This window comes from Gracilinanus agilis, chromosome 2 (assembly GCF_016433145.1).
Source record: "Gracilinanus agilis isolate LMUSP501 chromosome 2, AgileGrace, whole genome shotgun sequence".
In the NCBI taxonomy this organism is placed as follows: domain Eukaryota; kingdom Metazoa; phylum Chordata; class Mammalia; order Didelphimorphia; family Didelphidae; genus Gracilinanus; species Gracilinanus agilis.
In genome coordinates, this window is record NC_058131.1 from 653230334 (window position 1) to 653249751 (window position 19418).

Consider the following 19418-nt stretch of genomic DNA (forward strand, 5'->3'; position numbering starts at 1 on the left):
ACAGAAGAAAAACAACTGCTTGAACACATGGGTTGTTGGGGATGCGATTTTAGATGTAGACTCTAAACAACCACTCCAATGCAACTATCAACAATATGGAAATGGGTCTTGATCGATGATACATGTAAAAATTAGTGGAAATGTGCGTTGGCTACTGGGGATGGGGGTGGAGGGGAGGGGGGGAAGAGTAAGAACATGAATCATGTAACCATGGAAATTTTTATTTAAAAAAAAGTTAAATAGGAAAGAGAAATCAAAAGACATTTGATAAAGTTAAACTATTTATAAATGTAGATGGGAAAGTGATTCTTATAACTAAAAAAACATTATTATTAAGGCAATTAGAATGAATTAGACAGAGGGCAAGGGTATGAGTTGAATATGAAATGGTATAAAACATTAAGCTGTGAGAAAGAGGAATTCTGTGGGAGGAGAGGGAAGGGATAAATAGAATGGGCTAAATTATCACACATAAAAAAAGCCTAAAAGAACTTTTAGTATGGAGGGGAAACATGGGGGAGGGATGGAAAGGAGAAACCTTACTTTCATAGGAAATGGAATACTACTATTTTGCTGTTAAAAATAACAAGCAGGGGGAGCTCAAAAAAACCTGGAAGGATTTGTATTAACTGAAATTGGGTAAAACAAGCAAAACCAGAAGGACATTGTGCACAGTGATAGGAATGCTCTACCATGAACAACTATGAATAACTTAGCCATTCTCAGCAATGAAATGATCCAAAACAATCTCAAAGGCCTCAAGCTAGAAAATGTCATCTGCTTCCAAAGAACTGGTGTAGTCTGAATCCAGACCAAAATAAACTTTTTTTCACTCTCTTTCTTAATTTTTTTATCAAGTTTCCTTCCATAAAATGGTTAATATGGAAAAATGTTTTATGTGACCGTGTATGTAAAATCTATATTAGATGTTAACCTTCTCAACTGGAGGTAGAGATTGGAGTAGGTTAGGAGAGATAGTAGGAGAGAATTTTAGAAAATATTCTTTGGAAAAGGTTGGAAACATTTTACATATAATTGGGAAAAAATAAATAAAAGTTAAAATCAATATAAAAATTTAATTATTTTGTATTTATATATTTATTCTATATATACACATGCATCTATTCATATTTAGATATAAATGTATATTCATATTATCTCTTCAATTAAATATGAGCTACTCTTAAGAAGGCTTTAAGACATGGTTTTTTCATATTTAATTTTGAATTTCTTGCTATCTAGCATATAGTAGGCACTTAATAAACACTTTGTTGACTGATTAATTCTTGAGAATCACCAATTGATAGAAAGTTATTGTCTCCCATATGCAACTAATTTCATTTTTGGATAGTTCTAATTGTTAGGTAACATGTCTCATTGTAAAGAATGACTATTTTCTATATGACTGAGATCTACTGAAAACTCAAATATAGACTAACCTAATCACAGCATTTTATGTTAAAGTATCTTGGGTAGGGAGGGCTACCAGGGCTCTGTAAATTATAAATAGATGCCAAAATATCTAATTGTGTTCAGTCTCTATAAAAATAGTTCATTGAATAGATCCATAGGAAACAAAGAAAAAACAGACAGACTATAAGGCTAAAGTAAAACAGGAGACTTTGAAAATCATTTTGAAAAGTTATAAAGCTAGGAGCAGATAAGGGACTATAATCTTAACCAAGGGAAATAACATACTCATTGAACATGAGGATGTGGCAATGCTGACTTATTTGATATAACATTGAGTGTTGTGGGAGTCAAGCATGTCCATGGTGAATCTAGCCTTCTAGTCTTACAATGGAGAAATGTAGTAGGAAATGTTTTCTCTTTTAAAGATGAACACCAGGAGGGCAATTTGGAATTATGTCCAAAGGGCTACAAACAATGTATAACTTTTAATACAGTTATACCAACACTAGGACTGTGTCCCAAAGATATATATTTTTTTAATTTTTAAACCCTTAACTTCTGTGTATTGACTTATAGGTGGAAGATTGGTAAGGGTAGGCAATGGGGGTCAAGTGACTTGCCCAGGGTCACACAGCTGGGAAGTGTCTGAGGCCGGATTTGAACCTAGGACCTCCTGTCTCTAGGCCTGGCTCTCAATCCACTGAGCTACCCAACTGCCCCCCCAAAGATACTTTTTAAAAGAGGGGAAGGACTACTTGTACCAAAATATTTATAGCTGCTCTTTTTTTGTAGTGGCAATGAATTGGAAATTAAAAGGATGTGCAACAATTGGGGGATGGCTGAAAAAATTGTGTTATATGATGGTGATTGAATGCTATTGTGTTGTAAGGACTAACAAACAGGATGATTTCAGAAAAAGCTAGAAAGACCTTCATGAACTGATTCAGAGTGAAATAAGCAGAACCAGGAAAACATGTACACAGTAACAGCAATATTGTGGAATGATCAACTGTGATAGATTTAGCTACTAATGGCAATACTATGATCAGGACAATTCTGAGCAACTTATGACAAAGAATGCTTTCCACCTCCAGAAAAAGAACTGTGGAGTCAGAATTGAGATGAAAGCATATGATTTTCTCTTCTTTATTTGGGTTTATGTTTGGGGGTTTTGATTTTATAAGATTACTCACTTACAAAAACGAACAATATGGAAATATGTCTTCGTGTTAATACATGTATAATCCTAATCAAATCACTTGCCAGCACTGAGAGGGGGAAGAGAAGGGAGAGATAGAGATAAGTTCAATCCCAGGAAAAGTATTGAAATTTATTAGATGTAAATAGTAAAAAATAAAATAAAATAAAGATGAATGCCAATAAATTATGATTCTAAAGTTGAATTAACAATGGCATTGTACTTATTTTCATTAACCTGCATATACAATAAAAATTTTCCTTATTAAAACATTACTAACTTAGACTTTATGATATTTTGAGGATTTCAATCAATTAAAACTGACATTTTTGTGAAAATTATGAATGAACAAAGTTTTGCTAAAATAAATGTAAGAATATTTAAATGGAATATTTAAAAGAACAAACTTTTCTTAAGAAATTTAGAAGCATCTATTCACAAGACTTGCCTTCACTACATACAAACAGATAATGTCTATTCTATGAATCTTTACAACACTGTTTCCTTGTCTAGAAAAGGAAATGAATCACCATCTGGATTAGAAGCAAAAACTTTTCACTAGTGATAGCTTAAAAATTTTTGGCAATTCTCTTATTATCTTTGGAGGAAGGACATTACACACTTTGAAGCAGATGCCTGTATTTCCAACATTTCACATGTGAAGGAAGGCCTTAAAGAGTCAGAATGGATATCCAATACTAGATCATTGCAGCGTAAAGCCTTAGAATATGGAGTATATTATCTGACATTTACATAGTGCATATTTTAATTCCTATACCCCAAGATTTTTTCTAAACTCTATTTGATTTTTATTACATCACTGGTTTAATTTTTAGCAGTCTCATTAATTGTTTTAGAATTGATATTCTCTTAGAATAAAATAAAAGCAAAAGAAATAATAACATATGGAAAGCCTCATTGAGCATTTGTGGTATACAAAAGAGAATAAAAATACAAAGGAGAAATTTAAATCACCTTAAGTAGATCCAGTTTCAGATGTAGTTCTCCTTGAGTTGAAGAACACAACGCACCAATGATTATACTCATATACTCTTCAGAGTTAATGGTGGATAGCTGCTCCAAAATACTTAAAGAGTCACTACGATAGCACTCATCATCCAGAAAAATCTTGATGAAAGGAACCATACCATGATCTTTCAGGACAACTGGGGATCAGAAGGAGAGTTTGGGAAGTGAATGAAAAGATAATGGCATTATTTGTAATAACAGAAGAAAACAGAACTTTATCTTATACCTAAACCTCAAAGTCAATTTCTTCCTTGCTAGATCACTCTTTTCCCTATGGGAGACATTTTTATTTTTAAAAACATTCTGAAAATCAAATGGTAGGAAAATAAAAGATTTTAAAACAAAAGCAAGAAGAACTATATTTCTCCTCTTGATTGAATTTTTTTTAAGGAATGGTATCTGCCATTTAAGTCTTCCTCTGATGCCTCATTATGACATGGAAAGGACCTTATGCTATTAGAATACCATCTCTAGCAGATCCTACTATAGTAGAAAGGTTTAAGGATGAGCTCAGTCATTAATGTCCAAGAACTTGTCTCATCAAGTTCAGAGAGGTCCATTACCAAGTGGACTATGGGATAATGGATTTGTTTAGCTACCATGACAGAGTAAGACCATATTTTATCTATGTCAGTAGAGGGCACACTGATGACAATGAAATCACAGATATTTAACTAGATGTTTTTAATTTGTTCTTTTTCATTTTTTTTAGATGCTTCCCCATTTCGTTGATTTGCTTTTCCCCTGCTTTATTGATGTAAGCATTTGGAAATATAAATTGCCCCCTAAGTACTGCTTTGGCTACATCCCAAACTTTTAGTATGTTGTGTCCTTTGTTGTCATTCTCTTTAATGGAATTGCTGATTGTCTCTGTGATTCTGCTGTTGATTCACTCATTCTTTAATATAAGGTTATTTAGTTACCAATTCATTTTTAGGGTATTTTTCCTACAGCACTTTCTTGAGTGTAATATTGATAGCACTATGGACCAAAAAGAATGCATTTAATATTTCAGCTGTTATACATCTGACTGTGAAACTTTTCTGTCCTATGATCATTTTCTGTGATGGTAACATAAAGTGCTGAGAAAAAGGTACATTCCTTTCTAGTCCCATTCAATTTTCTCCAGAGGTCTTTCAAGCCTAACTTTTCTAAATTTTTTTGCCATGTCCTCAATTTCTTTTTTTGTTTCTCTTTGAGTTTGATTTACTTAATTCTGGGAGATTGATGTATCTTATTAATATGGTTTTATGAAAGAAGGCCCCTTGTAACAAAGGAAAAAAAAGTTAAGCAAAAGCAATTCATTTAAAACATTGGACATTATAGGAAACATTTTGTACTTTAGTCCCCACTTCTCTTTGCCAAGGGGAGGTAAGTATGTTTCATCACCTGTCCTTCAAGATTAGTCTTCACAGTAGGTAATATCTGAGCATCTCAGAACAAAGAAGTCATATATGCCCTAGGTCAGTCAAAGTTCGAGTGCCCAGAGGACACATTCAAGCTGTCTGTAAGCCCCCACATTACTAGAGAGAGTTGAGGGGGGGAGTGCTTGCTTTGGGTGGCTGGACAGAGGGGCGAGGGAATATAAAAATGTCACTTAGAAAAGGGGGAATAGAGCAGCTCCCTGAGTGCCAGCTCTGCATGGGTGCCACATCTTTGCCAATGCTATCCTAGGTTTTTCTGTGATACTACATACATTCAGAGATTGATGGAAGATTAAACTCGAAAGAACTTTGCAAATATTGATAGCACTAATCCCTATCTAATAGTTTATCCATTTAACTGAAATCTATTAAATACTGGAAGTACAACTGAAAATACATGTAAATATCATTTTCATTATGAGCTATTGTACATCAAAATAGTATTTGCTGCTCCAGGAAAAAAATGGCAAACTTTGCTTATGTTTATTCTCTTATTAGTAAGGCTTAAAATATTAAGATACTTTAAGCCAGGAGCCATTAGAGTGAAAAGAGATTGCCAAGAAGTCAGTCCAGAAGAAAATCTGTTGATAGTCAATAAATTTGTGATACCTATTGGATGTTGAATATGATGTCATCAATTGCCACTAAAATAGTGGGTAGATAGATAGATACATAGATAAATAGATAGAGATAAATTCATTCTGAAAGGCATAATTCAAGGTTTCAAGAGGAATCATGAAGCATTTACATTGTGAATCACCCTTACCCGTGTTCCGAACAGAACCTTGCAATAGTGAAGCCACAATTTTCAGCATCACACAAGCCAGGTCTTTCTCCATATCCTTAAAACCAGATAATTCTCTGCTTCCTACAACATACAAAATGAAATAAAGATTGTTTTACATCACTAGGAATTTAGACCTGTCCTTTAAAAAGATAAGACAAAAATGGACTTGTAGCTATTTTGCTCTTTTTGAAGCACCAGAATTGTCTGATCCAAAGTCATTATAAGATACAACACAGGAAAAGAGATTACACTCATCCCAGGCATGTTCATTTCTCCGAATTCATAACTTATGAGCCTGATATGTACTGAATTTCAATATAATAAGCTCAGAACATCACATCCTTTCTTTTTTGGAGAGTGTAGATTTAACTTTTAATACTTAGTCTGACTGCTTTTCCCTTATGGATTAATTATAAGTATTAGATGATATAGTGGCAATATTAGTGTGGGAATAGCAGATAAAGAGCTAGCCTTAGAATCAGAAAAACCTAGGTTCAAATTTTGTTTCTAAAACATAGCGAATGTGTGATTGTAGTCAATTACATAATATCTCAGGGCCCAGGCAAATGTCCAAAGTTAGGTTGCTGAATTTTATAAGTTGAGGGAACTTCAAAACTGAGTTACCGAAACAGATAAAATCATGAGACTGAATATTTTTTAAATGAAGATGCATGAGAGTGATTATAAGCTGAATCATTCTATATTTTGAACAGTATATTAAGTTCAAGTTTATTATACTCATATAGGGTGAAACAAGAAAGCATCAATTTATCTGGCCTCTCAGCTGGCATCCTCTAGCCTGCTCCATTTAGATTTCTGATGATTCTGGATAAATGAGTTCTTTGAGCTTAGTTTCCAAAAGCTGAGAATCATGAAACAATTCAATTAAATTCCATAAACATTTTTAAGCATCTACTCTGTGCCAGGCACTATGCTAACCATTGTGGATACAAAAAGTGGCAAAAGATATTCTATGCCTAGAGAGCCAATCTTGGAGTCAGAAAGACTCATCTTCCTGAGTTCAATTACAGCCACAGACATTTACTAATTGTATGACCCTGATCAAGTCACTTAACCTTGTTTGCCTCCATTTCCTCATCTGTCAAATGAGCTGAAGAAGGAATTGGCAAACAACTCCAGTATTTTTTCCAAGAAAACCCCAAATACAGTCACAAAGAGTCAGACAAAATTGAAACAACTGAAAAACAAGATCCTCAAGGAACTAACAAACGAATGGAGGAGACAACAAGCAAACAAATATGCCGAGAACAAGCTAGATATAGAATAAACAATGAAAAGAGGGAAAACAATGGAATTAAGGGGAATTGCAGGGGGGGTGGTGGGGGGGAAGCTTTCTGTAGAAGGTGGGGTTTTGGTTGACATCAAAAAGAAACTAAAGATATCAGTAAACATTGTATTCTTGTAATCTCTGAATGGTACCTGTTTTCCTCATGATCTTCGCATGTTTCCGGAGCTGAGCCAGCAACAGACCCAAAAGTCCTGAGTCCCTGAATATGTCAGTAAAGAGCAAATCACGGGTGATGATCCTCTGGATGCTCCGTAGGGCCACTAAGGTACAAGATGGCACTAGGTTCTCCTTGATCAAATTCTGCACCTTCTTGAGAATTTCATGTGGGATGAATGTCAGGTCAAAAACTACAGACTCCAGAAGCTGGAAGAACAGCATCTGAGCTATGGGGGGCTTCAGGTGGATGATCTCCACAAACTGTGAAATAGGCTGCAGTGTCCATTCTAAGAGGAAAAAATTCCTTCCATTCCAGGTCCACATTGTTTTGATAGTAGATAATATCTTTCGGCAGAGAAGGGAATCATTAGTTTTCTGGAAGGCATTTTGCAACACTTGAAAGGCCTGGAGGTTTTTCACAGTCATCCCTGTAGGAGAAAATAAAAATACTAAAAGTTTGACATTACCTGAAATATTTATTACACTAATTATAATGTTATTGTATAATGTATTATAATGCAATTATAATAGATATCTCGTCTAAGATGGTGTTCCCCAGAGAAATAGCTAGAAAAAAAAAACACTAAAGAAAACTCAGTCTTTGACTTATTAGAGAATCTGTTGTAAATTAGGTGCAATAAATAATAACGGTAATATTATTTATATAATCCTTTTTATATGGACAGGCACTGTACTAAGTACTTTATAATTATTACCTTATTTGATAACTTATAGATGCTTACTCCACTCTCCTCTCCCTTTTGTTTTATTCCAAACTTGTTATATCACTGGAATAGATAATTCCCTATTAGGAAACTCTCTCTACTAAAAGTGAATAAACAGCAACTCATACTCTATAAATTCTGCAGTTTAGAGTTTGAGAGTTTCCTGGGGCAGTGAGAAGTGAGTAAGTGAAAAACTTGCCAGGGTTCCCAGTTTGTGTCATAGACAGGACTTAATCTTCCTGTTGCCTTGAAAAGTGAAAATCTTTCAAGGGACTCTTTAGAAAACATATCCATAAGTTCTGAGGAGGTTCCAGAAAGCTAAATTATCCCTAAAGAACAAAACAAAACTTCTCCCCTACAGGCTACTGGAATCAAAGTTAGACTAATCCATACACCTAAGGAAGAATTTATGAAAAATATTATCTTTTGGTACCCTCTTCTTGGAGTGGGGATTAGAGGGATTAGGTCTTTAAACTTAGGTAAATGGCAAAATGGATTGAGTGCTTGGCCTGAAGGCAGGAAGATTTATCTTTCTGGGATCAAATCCAGCTTACTAGCTATGTGACCTTGGGCAAGTCACTAAATCTTTTTTCCCTCAGTTCCTCATCTGTAAAATAAGCTGGAGAAGAAAATGGTAAGTCACTTGGTATCTTTGCCAAGAAAACCAAATGTGAACATAAGGACTTGACCAAAATGACCCAGCAACAAACAAGACTTTCTGGGATGAGTGGGGAACCCCTCTGTAGTGGGAGAGGTTATCTATTACCATTTCAACTGTGACTTCCCTCATCTAGGCATAGATGGATTCTAAATAGACAAACCCTAGATTGGCCAGTATCGATTAATTAATTAATTAAAATAAAGTCTATAGGGTAGATACAAATCACTTCTTTAAATTGACAGAGTCAAATAGAATGAGCCAGTTAAGGACAAAAATATTGTTTTCTATGTTTTAGATCGAAAGAAGTGAAGTCCATTTTCTAGGTCTCTAATAACAATGTCTGTGGCAAAAAAAAATCATCTCCCATTGGCTAGCCTAGTTATGAGCACCCTAATTTGTAAGTGGGTTGGCCCCAGGATAACAGAAGTCCAATCTAAACCCCTCCTCAAAGCATCCCCAGTTTGGTAGAGGCAAGCAGAGCATGAGCTCTGCTGGCTCAATCTTTGGAAACCCAGGGTCATGTCTATACTACAATGAGCCATCAAAGGAAATCCACGAAGAAAGCACAACTAATCTCAAGAATCACAGACTCTCAGAATATAGAATTGGGTGAGGAAATATACTCTACCAGAGGGCTCATGCTGGAACTTAAAGCCATCTAGCTGAGGGTAGGTGACACTGTCAAACACCTTCAGTTCCGTCTTCCCACAGACTGTGAGCCATAACAGCAGTTCTAAAAGTTCTTCCAGATAAGGCTCTGCTTCATTATCAGGAACCTCCCCATACCTAGGGAAAAAGATTGGATTGTGTGATTGTGCAAATGTTCTGAAGCCCATGGCTTCCCTCAAACAGTCTCTGGAGCCATAGATATTTCTGGAGGACCAGTGGGTATGTATGCTCACAATATGAGCATGGTACCATCTGGGCATGGTGCCAGCTGGCCTCTGTGTTCTTCCATCTGTTATGAGGCAAAAGGGAGGACCAGAGAAAGCAAGTAGTTTCACAGAATCACTAGAAGTAATACCAAAAGGGTCTCTTCCCTCAAAAGGAATAAGTGTCTCCAAGAACCAAAGAGAGACTTCCCTTTTCTATCTTTGCAAGAAGAAGGATCAGATCTGGAGTAGATGGGATTCAGATGGGGAATGTTGGAATTCTCTGCCTCAGTCTAGCTTAGCTCTATTGTCTGTTTTCCTTATGAATGTTAATAATTGATAATGTATGGTGCTTTTTCTATATAAGTACAGAAAGTTCTCAGTTAGAAGATACCCTCTTCCAATGAAAATCATCAACCCTCTTATAAATTATAGTTTTGGAGAGTTGTCTCAGGGTACTGAGAAATCTAGTGACTTGCCCAAAGGCACATCGCCAACATGTGTCACAGCTGGACTAGAACCCAGGTCTTCCTGGTACCAAGGCCATCTACTATACCATTTTGTTGTTGTTCAGTCATTTCAGTAATGTCCAACCCTTCATGACCTCATTTTGGTTTATCTTGGCAAAGATACTAGATTGGTTTGCCATTTCCTTCTCCGATTCATTTAAGGATGAGGAAACTAAAGGTTAAATGACTTGCCAGAGGTCAAACAGCTAGTAATTGTCTGAAGGTGGATTTGAACTCAAGTCTTGGGGACTTCAGGCCTGGCACTCCATCTACTGCATCACTTAGCCACCCCTCTATTATGACATACCATCTCTCATTAATTCATTATATAAATGTCACCTGTCATTTTCGTTCTAAGTCTTACCCTGCAATGCTATGAGCTAGTTATAATAATTAGTTAATATCCTCATTTTTATAGATGAAGAAATAGATGGAAGACAAATTGAGAGATTTGTCTATCATCACGCAGCTAATAAATGTCAGAGGAAGAATTGGATCCCAGGTTTTCCAAGTACAAGGATTCCATGTACAAAACTATATTGTTTATGCTGTTTTAGATTTCCTCATTTTACCGTGGGAAAAGGCATGCCACATGCTTTCCATACAGACGCTGCATGGCATTATGGATAGAACTCTGGACCTGGAGTCAAGAAGACTCATCTTTCTGAGTTCAAGTATGGCATCAGAAACTTACTGGCTGTGTGACCCTTTGAAAGTCACTTTACCCTGTTTGCCTCTTTTTCCTCATCCATAAAATGAGTTATAGAAGGAAATGACAAACCACTCCAGGATCTTTGCCAAGAAAACCCCAAATGGAGTGAAGAATTGGACAGGACTAAAACAATTGACAACACAACATGCTTCTTCTAGCTTTTTTATCTGAAGAATTGATTCTGGATTTGAAATTTGGTACAATTTAAGCATTACTTTAGCTAATGAAGCAAGGATATCAGAGATAAAGAAAATTATAACCCTTGAAGTTGGAGTAATCTTATTTCGTTTTCTTTGTCCATGTTTCAGACTTTTATTAACTCAAGAAAAATAGTTTACTATCCAGAAAACAACATTTACTGAATGCCTGCTATATCCAAATCTACAACTTTATACTTGTATCCTAATTATCACTACTCCTCCTTCCCTCTTCCATCCCTACTCCAAACAGAGCAGCTTCTTCTATTTGATCCAAAAGTTCTGCCTGTGCAACTTATAAAGTTGCCTGGGCAGGTGGCAGAGGTAGAATGTTTCAGATGACCATCAAGTTTTTAGCTGGAAGACACATTAGATACCACCTTACCTGAGCCTATCATCTTACAGATTAGGGGAAGTAATGTGCCCTGATTCACATAGGTTGTAAATAATAGCATCCAGCAACTACCACTTACTAGGCACTTTCTGTGTCCCAAACATTATGCTAAGCCATGCTTAGATCTTCTTCATCCCAAATCTAGTACTTATAATACTGTAGTGTCATAGGTTTAGGGATTTATGGAAACTCAGAGGGCATCTAATCCATCCTCTGGCCCCAATTTTTAGATGAGGTAGCTAAAGTTCAGAAAGGGAACAATATTTTCCTGAGGATACAGAGGTAGTAAATTAGAAAGTCCGAATCATTTGATGGCAAAGCAAGTACTCACAGTATTTTAAGGTTATAGATTTAGAACTCTAAACCAACATTGGAGATCATATTCTCCATAATTCTAGAGATAAAAAAATTTAGGCATCTGCAATTAGAAGACAAGTCCTCTAAGTCTAAAGACAAGGCTCTTACTCTTGCATCTCTTCCCTGAACTAATTATAGATAGATAGATGTGTGTATATATATATATATATATGTATATGTCCTATATGCATAAACATATGAATATAGTCATATATGCTTCTATACATATATATACACATATATATAGTCTATACCACATGCTGGCTCCCCACATCTCTATTAAAGGGAGAAAATCAGCCTTTTAGACTGATAAAAATATCATCATAAATTTATATTGATATTATTTATGACTCTTTGATCCAAGAGTCTTAGAGCATATTTATTTAGCAAGTGTTTACTGAATGCCTCCTAAACTCCAAGAATATGACAATAACTGATTGCTAGACAGTAGCACTGACCTGCTTCTTTAGTAGGTCAGAGTATAGAAATGACAGGTACCTTCCTTCCGATCTCCTCTAAGAGCTGAATACCTCTTTTGTTTTAAGAGACTGACAGGTTCACTGTCCTCTGTGTTATTGCTAAAGCAGACAGTTCTGTGGATTTCCAAAGCGAAGCCTAAGGACAACACACACTAGACAGACTCACAAGAGACTTGACCCAGGAGTCAGGCAGAGAAGTCGAATTTAATTCTGCCTAAATTTCTCTGATTCCTACAATTTCTCATTGCACTGAGTTCTCTAAAACAGGAACTTAATAAATAACAATAGCCTGACTAATCTGTCCTCTGACCAGTTTTCACCATCCTGAATATCAGGAAATAACCTGAAAAGGTAGAGATTTGAGGATATAATGACTGTATTATACAATATGGGCAGAAATGACTCTGTCAGTCAATAAAATAAGTATTTATTATATGCCCATCATTATGCCAAACCCGAAAATACAAAGGAAGGTAAAAGAAAATCCTTGCCCTCAAGGAACTCATAGTCTAATTAAGGGAAGTGAGTATGGTGCAGTGAAGAAAGCTCTGAATTTAGAGTTATAGAACTTGAGTTCAAATTTTATCTGTTATTTGCTTTCTGTGTGATCCCTGGGCTTCTATTTTTGACATCTATAAAATAAAGGGTTTGGATTAACTCAGCTTTTTCTCATATCCCTTCCAGGTCTAAGTCTATGGTACTATGGAAAGGATTTCAAAAAAAACACTTAGGCAGTTTTGTGAGTTGGTGATTCTGTTATTTTCTTAGCCCCTGATCTCCTCCAATACCAACAACATTGCATGGGTCTCCATCTAACAAAAAGGTGGACTTACCGAAGTAAAATCTTGAGCAGCGTAGGGTAGCCATCACTGTTCTCAAACTCAAGAAGCAAAGTAGGTGAAATGGAATAGGAATCCATCACAAAATACAGCATGAGACTCGCCACTTCACTTACTTCCCGGGGAGGCAGGGTGTCCGCCAACCTGGAGAGATTCTGGATGGCAATTTTCATAGAGTTCGAAGCTGTGGGAGGAAACAGTATGCTTGCTTAGCTAGCTCAAAAGCAACGATGACTTCCAATGCTTTGGGTCGTAGGCCAACTGGACCAGAACCCTTTAAATCGCATCTCAAAAAAATCAATGAGTCAACCAAAAAGAAGCGTTTCAATTTGGCTCTTTGTTCAGAGGAATCAAAAGGAATATCTTTAGATGAAAGCAAGATTCATCCTAACAATGAAACTTTCATCCATCTTATATGTATCTTGGGTCAAAGAATAAGCATAAAACCATCCCTTTCAGCCTCCCAAGTCAATCTTGGTACACAGAGAAACACACACACATGCACACACCATCATCATCATCATCATCATCATCATCATCATCATCATCATCATCAAAAGCAATAGCAACAGCAAGCTGTCTCTTTCCATTTATGTGAATATATATAAATATATATACAGATATATACCTAAGAATGTATTTATGCATGTATGTATGCACACATTATTATAGATCCATACCTCTAATTTTATTGGTATGCCAAACTCCTGGAGAAGAAACTGTTTCTTCAAGTGCAAAGAGGTACTTGGTGTGTACTTTTTTGTGTTTGAGGATTGGAGAAATACAGGGGGAACCAAGAAAGTGGAATTTCTTAATCGAGGTTATGATAGCCATTTTATGCCAAAGGCAGATTTTAAACCCAAGTTGCCCTCACCCATTTTCTATCTCCTATGCCATAGCAATACACAGAGCTATTCTAAAGTCTGACTTAACAAAACTGACTCACCTGATGTCTTTCTAGGCTGAATCTGCACTAATCCACTGACAGTCTCTTACCCTATTTTCTTAGTGCTGAATAGTTCACATTTGGGAGATTACTTCACTATTGACCAATAGCACATGTTTATGGGGAAAAAAGCAAGGGTGCCATATCTGGCGCTAAAACATAGAAATGTTAATTAATCTTAAAGAAGCATTGAACTTCCAACCTTCCCTCCCTTCCCAATTAGCTGCTTTCAAGGCTCATCACAAGTACAACCTCCCATGTACATACTTTCTTGACCCTAATTGTTAGCATTTTCCACCTTGGATTATCTTGTATTTACTTATCTGTTTTCATTTTATACCACTCCATCCCACCCCTCCAGGATCATTTTATTTCTTTGAGGACAGGAACTATCTTTCATTTTGTCTTTGTATCTCCAGATCCTAATAGAGTATCTTGCATGTAATTGCAATTTAATAAGTACTTTTGCTGAATCGTATGCTCATTTTTAAAATTACTTTGAATCAAATCCATCTCTTTAAATCTCTCTTTCATATCTATAGGTGGAGAAGAAGGGTAGGGGATGAAGAGAAGAGAAGGAAGAGGAGGAAAAAAAGCTATATTTTTGCCAGGGAAACTTCTTTCCAACTAAATACTGCTTTCTGTACTTATTAAACAAAAGTTCCTTATCAAGAAGTCTGGAAGTCTAGAATAGGTGACTAAGTGGTGTCATATCTCTGTATAATTCTCTTCCTTTTCAAGCTGATTTTATAACATCTGACACATCTAGATTTGAATTTTTTTAAAGTCATTCAACCCCAGAAATGACTCTGTGAGCTGTTACACCATGTTCCAGTCTCTGAGCCTTTTACTATATAGCATAAATTAACCTTATTTACTGGGGTGTGCATGGGCATGATGCAATACCAAGTGATTCTATATAATTTAAAGTCCCCAACTGAGTCCCAATCAGAAAAACAATCAATGAAAGAAATTTTAAAAAACCATAGCATTGAGGGCACTCCTGTAGTAACTACCAAACTAGGGGAGAAAAGAACTTGGTCATGTCTCCTTTCCCCAATCCTGAAACTACAGGTCTTGCTGCCTTTCAGTGATGGGCCTATCAGACTCTTTACCTCAGAAGCCATAGTATAATTACTAGCAACCAGTGTTAATTTGATCACTAAATTCTCATTTTTTTTCACTTTTTCTGTCAATAGCACCTTCTAGGGAATCCCCAAACCACTCTCCCCTATCTTGTCTATTTCCCTTTCCTCCAAATAATTCTAAGAATTGACCTTTTGTTCTTCCTTTGCTTTTGCCCTGGCTAAAGGAAAAGATCTTCTAGTCTCATAGTAAGAAATACTGGTGATGAGCCTTTCCCTTCCCAATTGCCTGTGGTGGGAAAGCCTTCCTCACTTGTGAGTATTCAGAGGCCATGGAAAAGGTGGGTGCTGGGTCCAGGGACTCCCTGATCTCTCTCCTTGTATCTTTCTTTGGGAATGTGCATAGAGATCTAGTCTTATGCCTAGAAAGGTCATTGCACATGAATATTCTCCTCTAGTTGGCAGTAGCTGCTTGGATGATCTTATAGGGTTAGCCCCTTCCACAATTACATCCAAATACAGAGATGAGAACAGGGTAAACCAGGGAGTCATCGAAGCACATTTCATCACTTTGCACGATATCCATCTCCTCAAATCTCTCCTTCATATTTATAGGTGGAAAGGAGAAAAAAAAACAGGAAAGTGGGGAAGAGGAAAGGGAAGCAGAGAAATAGGATGGAGAAATAGCAGCAATAACAGCAACAAAGTGGCATGGGAAAGGACTTGGAGTCCCAAGGATCTTAATTTTAATATTGTTGATCCTCTTCATCTAAAACTGGGAAAAGAATAGCACCCACCTCACAGGTTTGTTGGAAGCTCAAATGAGATAATAATTGCAAAGCTTTTGCAAATCTTCAACTCTATGTAGATATTTGCTACTGCTGATGCTGCTGTTATGGCTACTACTATTACTACTACTTCTACTACTACTACAATTACTATAATTACTATTATTGCTACTGCCATGAATACTTATACTAGTACTAGTTCTACTACTTCTACAGGACATGAACAACCAGCTCTTAGACACATGTTTCTGCTCCCAATTGTTCTCCTTTCCCTCAAGTCTCTGTTACAAGAGATGATTCCAAAGCAGTAGCTAAAGATTTCTTGATGGTCAATAGCAAACCAGTATAATCCTCTAGTTGCCAAGAAGAAGACTGGTGATCAGCTATGGACAAGAAGAGTGCCATGTGTGATGACTGAGCCCCCCTCAGGTGTCCTCAAGCTACACTTTCATTAAAGGACTTTCAGGTGGTTCTTGGGGTCTCTGCGTATCCTGGCTCCTATCTAGCTTTCCCTTCTACACTTCATGCACTTTATGCCTCTCTGCACACTGATTCATTCATATTGGTCTACTTCTGGATCCTCCAACACAACACTACATTTCCCACCTCTTTGCCTTTGCCCTGTCTGTATCCTTTTCCCAGAATGATGATCTAGAAAGTGAACAAATTAAGAATCCCCAGATGAAAACTAAATTTTTTATGATTTTTATTAGAGATCATAAAAATCAAAGGAGAAATTAATAAAATCAAAAGTAAAAAGAACTATTGAATTAATAAATGAGACCAGAAGCTGGTACTATGAAAAAACAAATAAAATTGACAAAGTACTGGTTAATCTAATAAACAAGGAAAGAAGAAAACCAAATTAACAGTATCAAAGATGAAAAGGGAGACCTCACCTCTAATGAAGAGGAAATTAAGGCAATCATTACAAAATATTTTGCCCAGTTATATGGCAATACATATAGCAATCTAGGTGATATGGATGAATATTTACAAAAATATAAATTGCCTAGATTAACAGCAGAAGAAATAGAATACTTAAATAACCCCATATCAGAAAAAGAAATTGAACAAACCATCAAAGAACTCCCTAAGAAAAAATCCCCAGGATCAGATGGATTCACAAGTTAATTCTATCAAACATTAAAAGAACAACTAATCCAAATACTATACAAATTATATGACATAATAAGCAAAGAAGGAGCTCTACCAAATTCCTTTTATGACACAAATATGGTATTGATCTCAAAGCCAGGTAGATCAAAAACAGAGAAAGAAAACTACAGACCAACCTCCTTAATAAACATAGATGCAAAAATCTTAAACAGAATACTAGCAAAAAGATTCCAGCAACTGATCATGAGAGTTATTCATTATGATCAGGTGGGATTCATATATATATATAGCACAAATGCAAGGATGGTTCAATATTAGAAAAATCATCCACATAACTAACAATACCAACAAGATAACAAACAAAAACCCATGATTACATCAATAGATGCTGAAAAAAAACTTAAAAAAATACAACACCCATTCCTGCTGAAAACACTAGAAAGTATAGGAATAGAATAACAGTATATATCTAAAACCATCAACAAGCATCATGTACAATAGGAATGAATTAGAAGCATTCCCAATAAGATCAGGAGTGAAACAAGGATGCCCATTATCACCTCTATTATTTAACATTCTACTAGGAACACTAGCAATAACAATTAGAGAAGAAAAAGAAATTGAAGATATTAAAATAGGCAATGAGGAGACCAAGATATCACTCTTTGCAGAAGATATGATGGACTACTTAAAAAATCCTAGAGAATCAACTAAAAAGCTAGTGGAAATAATCAACAACTTTAGCAAAGTTGCAAGATACAAAATAAATGCACATTAATCAACATTTCTATATATTTCCAACATATTTCAGCAGCAAGTGTTAGAAAGAGAAATGCCATTTAAAATCACCCTAGACAATATAAAATACTTAGGAATCTATTCACCAAAACAAACACAGGAATTATATGAACACAACTAGAAAACACTTTCCAAACAATTAAAACTAGAACCAAACAATTGGAAAAAACACTGTTTCCTCATGGGTAGGATGAGCTAACATAATAAAAATGACCATTCTACCCAAATTAATTTATTTATTTAGTGCCATACCTATCAAACTACCAAGAAACTTTTTTACTCATTAGAAAAAACTATAACAAGTTTTTTTGGAAGAACAAAAGATCAAAAATATTAAGGGAAATAATTTTTAAAAACCATGAAGGAAGGTGGCCTAGCAGTACCAGATCTTAAATTGTACTATAAAGCAGTGGTCATCAAAACAATATGGTACTGGCGAAGAGACAGAAGGGAGAATCAGTGGAATAGACTTGGGGTAAGTGACGTCAACAAGACAGTGTATGATAAACCCAAAGAGCCCAGCTTTTGGGAAAAAAATCCACTATTTGACAAAATCTGCTGGGAAATTTGGAAAACAATATGGGAGAGATTAGGTTTAGATCAACATCTCACTCCCTACACCAAGATATATTCAGAATGGGTGAATGACTTGAATATAAAGAAGGAAACTATAAGTAAATTTGGCGAACACAGAATAGTATGCTTGTCAGATCTCTGGGAAAGGAAAGATTTTAAAACCCAGCAAGAGTTAGAAAAAAAATTATAAAATATAAAATAAATAATTTTGATTACTTTAAATTAAAAAGGTTTTGTACAAACAAAACTAATACAACCAAAATTAGAAGGGAATCAACAAATTGGGGGAAAATCTTTATAACAAAAACTCTGACAAAGGTCTAATTACTCAAATATATAAGGAGCTAAGTCAATTGTACAAAAAATCAAGCCATTCCTCAATTGATAAATGGGCAAGGGACATGAGTAGGCAATTTTCAGATAAAGAAATAAAAACTATCAATGAGCACATGAGGAAGTGTTCTAAATCTCTTATAATTAGAGAAATGCAAAGCAAAATAACTCTGAGGTACCACCTTATACCTAGCAAGTTGGCTAACATAACAACAAAGGAAATTGTTGGAGGGGATGTAGCAAAATTGGGATATTGATGCATTGCTGGTGGAGTTGTGAATTCATCCAACTATTCTGGATGGCAATTTGGAACTATGCCCAAAGGACTTTAAAAGACTGTCTGCCCTTTGATCCAGCCATACCACTGCTGGGTTTATACCCCAAAGAGATAACAAAGAAAAAGACATGTACAGAAATATTTATAGGTGCACTCTTTATAGTGGTAAAAAACTGGAAAATGAGGGTATGTCCTTCCTTTGGGGAATGGCTGAACAAATTGCAGTATCTGCTGGTAAATGAATACTATTGTGCTCAAAGGGATTAAAAACTGAATGAATTCCATGTGAACTGTAATGAACTTCAGGAATTGATGCAGAATGAAAGGAGGAGAACCAGGAGAACATTGTACACAGAGACTGATACACTGTGGTAAAATTGAATGTTTTGGACTCCTTTCCTAACAGCAATGCAATGATCTGGGGCAATTCTGAGG

At 35.8% G+C, this 19418-nt stretch overlaps 1 protein-coding gene across 1 annotated transcript in view; it reads right to left on the reverse strand.

Annotated features, from left to right (window-relative positions):
- Positions 1-19418, reverse strand: part of WDFY4 (WDFY family member 4) — a 403065-nt gene that overhangs the window by 334799 nt on the left and 48848 nt on the right. Inside the window, exons 7-11 of the mRNA XM_044665777.1 lie at positions 13056-13245; positions 9331-9488; positions 7292-7744; positions 5831-5932; positions 3587-3777 (exon numbers count right to left, since the gene is read on the reverse strand). Of these exons, the coding sequence (XP_044521712.1) occupies positions 3587-3777; positions 5831-5932; positions 7292-7744; positions 9331-9488; positions 13056-13245 (1094 nt within the window). The remainder of the gene's footprint in view (positions 1-3586; positions 3778-5830; positions 5933-7291; positions 7745-9330; positions 9489-13055; positions 13246-19418) is intronic.